The sequence below is a fragment of the Mustelus asterias genome, chromosome 7 (assembly GCF_964213995.1).
Source record: "Mustelus asterias chromosome 7, sMusAst1.hap1.1, whole genome shotgun sequence".
Classification (NCBI taxonomy): domain Eukaryota; kingdom Metazoa; phylum Chordata; class Chondrichthyes; order Carcharhiniformes; family Triakidae; genus Mustelus; species Mustelus asterias.
The window spans coordinates 38,639,651-38,651,088 of record NC_135807.1 but is presented as its reverse complement, the minus strand read 5'-3'; the positions used below and the strand labels follow the sequence as shown (position 1 = coordinate 38,651,088).

Sequence of the window (11,438 nt, the reverse complement as noted above, 5' to 3'; positions counted from 1 at the left end):
GACTCTGTATTGTCGCACTTTGCTCCGTCTATTCACCATGATTCTGCAACCCTCTGGGAAGTCCAGCAAATTGAAGACAATATGTCTCCCCATTAGGACCTCAGCAACATCCCTCAACATTTGCAGTTGCATCAGCCCATGAATTAATCTTCAACAATGCAACTTCAACTGGAAAGCCGTATAGAATGGTTTGTCACGAGAGGTCACAAACGCCTTGTGAAAGACACTGACACAGAAAATCCCGGGCTTCTTAAGCACACCAAGAAATTAGAGCTGGAGCAGGTCACATAGACCCTCGAGCTCCAACCATTCAATATCATGGCTGGGGCGGCACGGTGGCACAATGGTTAGCACTGCTGCCTCACAGCGCCCGAGACCCGGGTTCGATTCCCGGCTAGGGTCACTGTCTGTGTTGAGTCTGCACATTCTCCCAGTGCCTGCGTGGGTTTCCTCTGGGTGCTCCGGTTTCCTCCCAGTCTGAAAGATGTACGGTTCGGTGGATTGGCCGTGCTAAATTCTCCCTCAGTGTACCCGAACAGGTGCCGGAGTGTGGCAACCAGGGGATTTTCACAATAACTTCATTGCAGTGTTAATGTAAGCCTACTTGTGACACTAATAAATAAACTTTAAACTTGATCTGAACTTCCCTGTTTGTTTCCCTTAACTCCCTCAGCTCAAAAACGTGTTGATCGCAGCTTTGAATATATTTAACGATTCAGCCTCTAATATCTGGGGTAGAGAATTCTAAAGACTCACAACCCTCCGGGTGAAGAAATCTTTTCTCATCTTCACTCAGATGGGAGACCCTTTATCTAGTTCTAGAGACCCCAACGCAGGAAAATGCCCTTTCAGCATCTATCCTGTCACCTTCCTCACACACAACGTTGAACTGCATCTGCACAAACCCTGCCAGATGAGGACCTTTGCTGCACAAATGGAAAGTGGAAAACTCTCCACTGCGCGACTATAGTTACCCAGAACTATAGTTACCATGGAACAAAGAGCGACCCAATGTGCAATCCACAAATGTGGCACAATTATCTGGCTCCAACACCCGAAAATAAAATTCTAGCCGTTGCTCTGTATCCACATCAGCCATAACAAAGAGAGACTCAGGCAAGAGGGGAACCTGCGCCTCCATCCCCATGGACTTTGTTTGAATTCTGGTCTGAGGCATGAAAAAGCACCACCCCAATGACCCCCCTCCCCCCCATGTTTCTTCCCCCACTGCCCATTTTAATGAATGAACAAAGGAGGTCCAATGTCATCAATCAAAAAGACAGCACCAGAAGTGCCTCAGGGAAGGGTCACCAATAAAATGTAGACAAAGTTTAATTAACTAAAACCTAGAATTCCAAATGATGATATCATCTGTACCACTTTGAGACACGTTACACCCTACATGCCCACTCATCATGGATGGTTTCATTTCTCAGGAGATTCTCAATCACCTCAAAATGACCCCAGGTAAAAGGACCCCACGGCACTGTTCAACGATGAACAGGGGGAATTCCCCTGGTGCCCTGACCAATAATTATCCCTCAACCGCCACAAAACAGTGTGATCAATTATTTAATTGTTGTTTTTGGATGCCTGCTGTGTACAAATTGGCTGTTACACTTTCTACATTAAAGCAGTGAGGATATTTCATTGGCTGTGAAGTGGTTTGGGTCAGCCCGAGATGATGAATGGGTGCTCTGCAAATCTTTCTTTCTCGGAACCTGTTCTTGCACCAAGCCTTCAATTTTCCATCATAAGTTCTCCCTCTAGGTTCGGTGCATCTGTTCCGGTTGCTGTGGTACTCCACTCGAGCTTAACATGCCCTCCCAAGCCACAACCTTATTTCATACAGATGCCATCTACAACAGCTCTTTTGGGAGATAGTGAATGTATCTGCATATTCTACCGACAACACTGCAAAATCCACAGGGAACAACAATGGCAACCCCGCAAAGGCCAAAGTCGAACATTAACTCCCAAACTGCCCATTCTTTGCGGTTTCCTAACTTAATTAATCAAAGGCATCTTGCTTAAAATATATCCTCAATCAACATGCTTTCTCCACGAGGGAATCCATCGATTCCCCTCGTGCCGACGATCAAGGCAGAGTGTGATTTAGTATTGAGGGATATGGACCCAAACTCTCGATCCCAATCCAACATTGTCTTTTGGCTGCAACCAACCCACCCAACGAAGTTCAGTAACCGAGTTCAGAAGGGAAGGAGGGAGGGCTGGGGGTTGGTGAGAAAATGTGGGTTTCGATGGCAAGGCCAGAATTGCCCGCCTTTAGGTGGTGAAGCCTTCGTTGGCCGCTGCGGTGCTTGTGGTGGATTCGGGCAACTGAATGGCTGTGGATCGGTTAAGAGCTGGTGTGGGACTGGAGTCACATATTGGGCAGACCAGGAAGACAGCAGTTTTCCCTCTCTAAGGGGCATCAGGGGGGAGTTGGGCTGCTATAAAACCCTGACAACTTCATGATCACTTTTAGTGGTAGCTGCTTTTTATTTCCCCGATTGTTAAAATTGATCTCAAAATTCTCAAACTGCCAAGTCGTGTGACCTTTGAATTATTAGTACAGGACTTTGGATTACTATTCCACTAACATAATCACTACACCATACCCAAAATCAATACCATGCTACTCCTGATGGACATGAGGTGGAGATGCCAGCGTTGGACTGGGGTGGGCACAGTAAGTCGTCTCACAACATCAGGTTAAAGTCCATCAAACACGGCTGTGTTTGTAAACCTACCTCCACTCACTTGATAAAGGAGCAGTGCTCCGAAAGCTCGTGCTACCAAATAAACCTGTTGGACTTTAACCTGGTGTCGTGAGACTTTTTACTCCTGATGGAAGCTGGATGTTTGAGGACAAGATGAGCGATGGAATACCATATCCGTAAATAACACCTACGCTTACACACTCAGGAAGCGTTGCACAGTCAGTGGTGTTATTATTTAGTTGAGACATTAAACTAAGGCCCCGTGTATCCCCTTGGTTATATTTAAAAGACTCTGGTGCTATTCGAAGAGCGGGGATGGTCTTCCTATTGTCCCTTGGGCAACATTTATCCCACAACCAACACCATTAACAAAAAATCCCCCCATCTGATTATTAATCTCATTGCTTTCTGTGGGTCCTGGCTGTGCACAACTTGACTGCCAAGTTAGCCAACAATGACTCTGTGTCAAAAGTACTTTGTTGGTTGTTATAAGTGCCTTGAGATGTCCTGTGGCAGTAATGGGTGCTACATGAATGCAAGTTCTTTTCTTCAGTTGAAAACTCAGGGGCAGGTCAAGCTGATTAGTTTCTTGCTCCACACTGAGCCTCATTGTGCAAGAGAGAAATAAACACACAAAAGGATAAAAGTAGGAAAACAAAACGCGAAGCAAAAGCTCAAAACCCTCAGCAGCACAGACAGTGCCGGAAGGTGTAAATAAAAAGAGAACAAATCCATTCTGTCTGGTTCTTCCCCCTCCAAACTCGTTTATCCCCTCGACGAGGGGTCCTTACCCACATCGTGAACCCACCCGTACCTTCTCCAAGATCAACCTGCATTTCTAGGATTATTCTGCGGGTTTCTCATTTCAATAGGTACAGTTTATCAAACTACAGCTTAGAAGATAATGTGTATAAAAGGACTTCCTACCACAGAGTCAGGGATTAAAGAGAGAAAGTCCTCTCTCATTTGAATATTTGTTGTTTCATTTTTAAAAGAAAAAGTGATATTCTTCCTGTGGGATTTACACAGAGGTCACCCCCCAGTCCAGCTGATTCACAATTAGTGAAAGTCTTTAAAAAAAATACTTTGCACGTGCTTTACTCTGGAATTGATCACAAGTGTTCTCCCTCATGGCTATGTGAGTTTATGATAACAGCTTAAAATGACTCAAGATGGCATCCAACTGTCTTCTTGGCTAAACGATGGCCACTATGTATTTGGGTTTTGGCTAGCTACGTTGCCCAGCCTGATGTTTACTGCCCTTTATTCTGTCCCCATTGTGTCCGGTGTCATGAGATGGGGCCAATTGCTGAGTGTTTTATACCAAACACGAGCACTTTGCCAAGTAAGAGAGCCACCGTCCCTCCCCCACCCCTCTTTAACTGATCCCCCTCTCTGTGTGTACTCCACCCACCATTCTCCCTGCCTCTGTAACCACTGTCCAGTTAAAAGCTAAGCCATGCTACTCTCTTAAGGCCCAGTGCTTTCCCCCACCAACACACACCCCTGGAGGTGTCGCAAGCCTCCGCCCATTGCATGTACGCGAGCGTCGCGGATTTGGGGCCTTGCTTCCCTCTGAAGCTAAGGCTGTGTGTGTAATTTTTCATCTTCCCCCTTTCAAAGTTTACCCGCCATTTATTTCACCTTCGAGCCGAACGAGGTTGGGAGATGGCTGAAGGCAAAATAGGAGGTGGTGGGATGGGATTGAAACATGAGGGAGAGGGGGAAGAGTGTGACCATCACAGGGGCCTGGTCTCCAAGACCATCGCCTTTAGAGCACTGCTTCCCCCAAAACAGTCCAAACTCGTGGGGTTATTTTTTTTTCGTTGTGTTTGTTTTGCCAGTCTCTCTCTCATTTCATTTCCTAAATGCAAGTTTTACTGGAAATCCGCCGCGTACCAATTATATCAATCAATTGAGTGATAAGATAATATTTTGATCACTTACTCGGTCGGGTGCTCTGGGTCATAAGCGTCCCCCATCTTCAGCGAGCGGCGCTATTTTACTCAAAACATTCAGCATTAAAAAGAAAAGAAAAAATAATAAAGCAGCGAGAAAATGGAAAAAAAAATCCCTCCCCCCCCCCAGCGATTCTGGGAGCCGGTGTGTGAATGTCCTCCTGGGCTGTGAATTTCCACCTTCCTTTTGGAACGTTGAGACTTTTCCTCCCCAGGCGAGTGGTAACTCGACGTTCCGAAATTAGAATCCCGGCGCCCGCGACGTTCCGAAATTAGAATCCCGGCGCCCGCGACGTTCCAAAATCGAACCTTTTTGTATCAATTCTCTCCTCCGATCCGATACAAATGTTGCCCTTCAGCTTCGCTCCATGCTCGCTGCTCCGCCACCGCTCGCCTTGTGAGGCATCCTCACACGAAGCCCTTCTGTCTAAAACATCCTTTCCATATATTATTCTACCGTGTGTGCGTATATATATATAAACCAGGCACACGATTTTTTTTTAATCCTCTGCCACCCCCCCCCCCAAAAAATTATTATAACGTTAAAAAAAAACCTTTCCGTCAGAAAGGAACGCAGTTCTTTACATTCAAACCCATTTTAATTTGTATTTTTTTTCCTCTCTCTCTTTCTGGGTTCTCTCTTGTTTTAAGCACACATTCTGTATGTGTGTATTTTTTTTAAGGCTCGAGAAAGAACACTAGAACGATGTACGTCCCCCCGTAACGGAAATGAACCGAGCAGTCTTTTTTTTTACTTTAAAAAGTGACTGGGAATTTCCTGTGAAATTGACAGCCGCCCAAGCCAATCGAAAGTGGCGCCGGACCGCCCGGTGAAACTGACACAACATACGACATTTTATTATCGTTCATTCATGGAAGTTACTGCTGGTAATCGTCAGGTTTGTCCCTGTTTCTTTCCCCCTCCCCTCGCAGTTAGGTACTGGTTTGTTATTCCTCTCCCCCGCTCTGACTTTTCCTTCTCCGACTTGTATTTTGTTTCTCAAAAAAGAAAATCGACAACGGACGTAATTTAAACCTGTTGGACTTCAGTCTGGTGTTGTGAGACCTCTTACTGTAATTTAACAAGGCTTGCCAACAGCTTGAGACACAAAAATGAAGTTTGGTTTGCTAACTCTGTTTACAGCTCATTTAGAAAAATAACTTTGCCTGCAACCCGTTTTTTCAAGTAACTTTAACATGACATCGTCCATTTGGAGCCACTTTCTTTGGGAGATTGAGAGGGCAGTTTTCTGAATCGTCGTATTAAACCGCCAGGTACTGTAAGTTTGTTGTCTCTCTCTCTCTCCGGTACATCCCTCCGAGGCTACGGAGTGTGACCAGTTGAGTGATTGTAGTGTGGAACACGTTGTAGAATGATAACACGTGCATCACTGTTGTGTTCAGAGCTTTTGGAAACAAAAGTTAAACTGATTTCCGACGCGTCCCGACAGGAATTTTACCCCTGGTGCCAACTCTTTGAAAGAGCTTTCCAATTATTCCGCTTTTCTCCTCTTTCCCCGCGGTCCTACATTTTTTTTCCTTTCTCGATATATACATGTCAAATTCCCTTTTGAAAATTACTGTTGGAATTACTTAAATCGCCTTTTAACATCAACTAACTGTGTAAATCCAATCGTCTTCATTTGCCATCTAGTTCTTGTGCCAATTGCGTTAAATCCTTTATTATTTATTTATTATTCACAAGTAAGGCTTACATTAACACTGCAATGAAGTTACTGTGAAATTCCCCTAGTCGCCACAGTCCGGTGCACCCTAACCAGCACGTCTTTCAGACTGTGGGAGGAAACCGGAGCAGACACGGGGAGAACGTGCAAACGCCACACAGACAGTGACCCAAGCCGGGAATCAGACCCTGGTCCCTGGCGTTGTGAGGCAGCAGTCCTAACCACTGTGCCACCATATTCTAATTTTATAGATCATCCTGCCTCAGTACTTTGGGTTCAATTTGGTACCTTTTTACCAATCTGGGGAAGCAAGACTTGGTTTGTGGTCACATTCCGAACTCAGAAAGTGCTGGAGTTGAACTTCAGGCAAGTGCCAGTTGGTAAAACTCTGAGTAGTGGGTTGATATCTGTGTTTGCTGGGTGTCTCTGGATCCCCTGCATCATGTGTATTATAGAAACATAGGAAATAGGAGAAGTAGGCACTCGAGCCTGCCCCACTGTTCAATATGATCATGGCTGATCCTCTATCTCAACACCAGCACAGTGGTTAGTGCTGCTGCCTCACAGTGCCAGGGACCCTGGTTTGATTCCCAGCTTCGGTCAGTGTCTGTGCGGAGTTTGCATGTTCTCCCCATGTCTGCGTGGGTTTCCTCCGGGTGCTCCGGTTTCCTCCCACAGTCTGAAAGACGTGCTGGATAGATGCATTGGCCACGCTAAATTCTCCTTCAGTGTACCTGAAAAGGTGCCAGAGTGTGGCGACTAGGGGACTTTCACAGTAACTTCATTGCAGTGTTAATGTAAGCCTACTTGTGACACTAATAAGTAAACTTTAAAATTTTTTATAAACTTTAAACACCATATCCTGCTTTCTCTCCATAAGCCTTGATACCTTTCGAGTCCAGAAATCTATCTATTTCCTTCTTAAATATATAGAGTGACTGGCCCTCCACAGCCTTCTGTAGAGAATTCCACAGGTTCATCACCCTCTGAGTGAAGAAATGTCTCCTCATCTCAGTCCTAAATGGCCTACTCCATATCCTGAGACTGTGACCCCTTGTTCTAGACTCCCGAGCCAGAGGAAACGCCATCCCTACAACCCAGTCTGTCCAGCCCTGTCAGAATTTACGTTCCAGTAAGATCCCTCTCATTCTTCCAAATTCCAGTGAGTACAGGCCTAGTCGACCCAATCCCTCCTCATACTGCCAACCCAGGAATCAGTCTGCATTCCCTCTATGGCAAATATATCCCTTCTTAGGTATGGAGCCCAATAAAACCTTCCTGCCGAATAGGTTTAGTCATCTTATGGTCCTATAAAGAATGGTTATGGCCATGGATAGGTCATTCACATTGCAGACAACTCACCAATACCCAATATCTACCACAAGGAGATTCCACGGGACACTTTCTTCCCTCAAGACCTTGTGTGTGGATGTAGGTTGATCTGACTTACTAACCTCCTGAGCATTTTAAAACATGTTTTTCAATCTCGGCCTTTTGGCTAAGATCAAGTGTAGTTTTGGCATCCTGCACTTGGTTGAAGTCATGAGGTTACACCGAGGCTTCATTTGAAGCAATTTTTAAAAGCGGCATCCAGGTCTTTTGGCTAAGATGTAAATGAGATCAAGCCTTGGAGAAGGTGCAATGCCTGCTCCAATCAGCTTGGATCATGTAGATCAAGCCCAAGACAGGAAGTGGTGAGTGTCTTGTCAGCTTGAATCTGGAATGACTCACTTGCTGAGATTTTGAATTGGACTTTGATTGGATTGAATTGGATATAAACAAAACAAAAACGTGTTTTTCAATAGGGGCAATGTCGACAAGCTGCTTTTACTATCTTCTCCGTGCTGCCCTCCGAAGAGGGTGGTACTAGACCAGCTTAGAGGCCATTAGGAGTCACCCACAGCGTGTGAGATAGCGGCCAGACATAGGCCCAGATATTTGGGGGAGGGGGGAAATTTACAAGGATGGTGCCAGAAATTTAGCTCTGGGGAATGATTGGATAGCCTGGGGACAGAGGATGCCATGGGGAGAGTTCACTGTGGTATGTAAAATTATGAGGGGCCTTGATTGATTAGATAAATTGGCCTATTATTTCCCTTAGCTGAAAGGACAGTAATCAGGAGCATAGGTTTAAGTAATTGGCAGAAAGATCAGAGGGGTGTTGAGCATTTATCCAACCGTAGGGTGATGGGGTTCTGAAGTTCACTGTCTGAAAGAGTGCTAGAGGCAGAAACCCACAACATTAAAAAAAACATACTTGGATGTGAACTGGAAGTGCATTGACCTCGAGGGCTATGGATTAAGAGGGATTAGGCTGGGTAGCTCCTCTTCAGCTGGTGCAGACACAATGGGCTGAATGGTCTCCTGTGTAGTATATTTTCTACATTTCTATCCGGTAGGATTGGTGGGTTCCCTTCCCTGAAGGGCCTTAGTGTTTACTCTTGAGTTTTTGTGATATTTTCCTCCACCTTAGTTTTAGTGGTGACAGTCTGACCTCTGAGTCGGAAGGTCATGGGTTCAAGTCCCACTCCAGGACTTGAGTACAGAAACCAAGGCTAACACTCCTGTGCTGTACTGAGAGAGAGCATTGATCTTTTGGAGATGCCATTTTTTGGATGGGGGGGGGCTCCAGAAGCCTGCTTGGGTGGGTGTAAAAGCTCCCATGCCAGTATTTTGAAGAAGAGCAGAGGAGTTATACCTGGTGTCCTGGCCAATATTTATCTCTCAATCAACATTATAAAAACAGATGATCTGGTCACTAACACAGTGCTGTTTGAACGTTTCACCTTTTGCAAAGTATAAATTAGCTGCAGGGTGTTTTTTACATTAAATCAGTGATTACACTTCAAAAGTACGTCATTGACTGTAAAGTGCTTTGAGATATCCAGTGGTATTGAAAAGCAGAATAGAAATGGCAATCTTTCTTTTCTCTCACCATCTAATCTCGATGTTCACCTGACCTGCACAGTAGAAAGTGAGTTGGATGCCTATTTTACATTTTTCCCAGTTTGGAAGTCAGTGAGGGGAAAATCACTCAGGTTGCAAAACGGGTGACTGTCTCCATCTCACTCCTTTCCCATCGGTGGTCTGTGCTAAAATTGGACCTTTATCTTCGTTTTTCCCCTCTTATTCCTTATTTTATCCTACGGACAACTATTCACTAGGGTTCTTCGTAAAAGGTATGAGAAACAACCAACATCTTTTACTTTTTCCTCTAGGAATGTCCACCATTTGGCTACAGATTGGGCAGTGCGGCAATCAAATTGGACAGGAATGGTGGAAATTTGTTGCCAATGAAAAGGCTCCAAATTCTGCTGTGGACAGGTGAGTGATCTCAGTCGGAGAGTGACTGTTGCTGAGAGGCAGTGAATCTGGGACAATTAGGGGTCTCAAGAATGAGATCAGTAGATTTTTTCTGTTGGGTATGGGCATCACACAATCAAAGATATGGAGAAAAGGCGGGTCAACAGAGTTGAGCTAAGATCTAATTGGCTCATCAAATGTGGGGCAGGATCAAGGGGCTGAATGGCCTCCTCTTGTATGTAATGCCCCTGTGTTCCAATGTTGAATTCACTTTTCAAACTGGCCACTGGCACACCAAGGTCTTCCATTTGACGAGTCAATGAGTAAAAGTACTATTTGGTGTAGCACTAAAAGCCACATAGGTTGTTTCAGGCTCTAATTTAGATCTATGGAACATAGAAACATAGGAATTAGGAGCAGAAGTAGGCAATTCAGCCCTTGAAGGCTGCTCCACCATTCAATGAGGTCATGGCTGCTCTACTCCTGGTCTCAAATTCACCTCCCTAACTGTTGCCCATATCCCTTTAACTCATTTTTAAAATCAGAAGTATATCTATCTCCTTGAAACCATTCAATGATTCAGACTCCACTGCACTCTGGGGCAGTGAGTTCCACACATTCACCAATCTGAGAGAAGTAGTTCCTCCTCATCTCAGTTTTAAATCTGCCGCCTCTAAATCTAAACCTGTGACCTCTTGTTCTAGATTGCCCCATAAGAGGAAACATTTGGTCTACGTTTACTTTATCAATCCCTTTTAGTATTTTATGTACCTCGATCAGATCCCCCTCTCATCCTGCTAAACTCCAGTGAATATAAGCTCAAACTGTTTAACCTCTTCTCTTACATCAACCCTTTCATCCTGGAATGAATCTGGTGAATCTCCTCTGAACTGTCTCCAATGCCATCTCATCCTTTCTCCAATAAGGAGACCAAAACTGGACACAATACTCCAGATGTGGTCTCAACAACATCCTATGCAATTGCAACAACACTTCTCGAGTCATAGAGGTTTACAGAATGGAAACAGGCTTCTCTACTTTTATATTCCAGTCCTTTTGCAATAAGTGCCAACATTCTGTGCTGAATTACCTGATCCCACCAGAGCAGCGGCTGGAATTGTACAAATGACACCGACTTTGTACACCTCTCTGTCTCTGCTACACTATTTTCTACGTATGTTTTGAATTTGGTCTTGTGCTAGAGTAAGAGAAAGTTCGAAGGAATTCCATTCCTAATTATCCATTGAGCTATTTATTGGCTGGGTGAAGAGAGAGTTGGACACACCAATATGTCCTGCATTATCAATTAGCCCATTGGCACTCATTGCGGCACGTCACTGGTGAGGAATGAGAAATTCCATGCAGTATTGTGCCCAGCTAATTTGCTTTTTATGACCACTAGATCTGTGGCCTTTAGAGAGGATAGGACAAAAACTGGGGAAAGAGCAGCACCCCTAAAGGTTGTAGAGAATCACTTGTGTAATGAGCAGCCAAACACATGGACCAAATGTGGAATTTGTCCACGGGGGGCAAATCCAATTGAAAATAGACTGGGAGTCCTTGTGGAAATAAAATTGTGCTAACAATCTGATGATTAGGTGGATTTTTCTTTTCAACAAACTTATTAGTTTTCTGTATTCATTCCTTATTAATCCTTTCAAAGGGAGGAAATGCAATGTGAAATGGTCCTCAGTCCCCAGACTAGTGGGACTTGGGATTCTATCGGAAAGTTTCAGCAAGTAGTCTCACAACACCAGGTGAAGGGGCAG

General features: G+C 44.7%; 1 protein-coding gene across 3 annotated transcripts in view; it reads left to right on the top strand.

The window, feature by feature from the left end:
• Window positions 1-5,495: 5,495 nt before the first annotated feature.
• Window positions 5,496-11,438, top strand: part of LOC144495648 (tubulin delta chain-like) — a 53,225-nt gene continuing 47,282 nt past the window's right edge. Inside the window, exons 1-2 of one of the 3 annotated variants that reach the window (XM_078215904.1) lie at window positions 5,496-5,956; window positions 9,585-9,690. In XM_078215904.1, coding sequence (XP_078072030.1) covers window positions 9,587-9,690 — 104 coding nt within the window. In that variant the 5' untranslated portion in view covers window positions 5,496-5,956; window positions 9,585-9,586. The remainder of the gene's footprint in view (window positions 5,957-9,584; window positions 9,691-11,438) is intronic. The other 2 variants (XM_078215905.1, XM_078215903.1) reach the window with 2 other exon arrangements.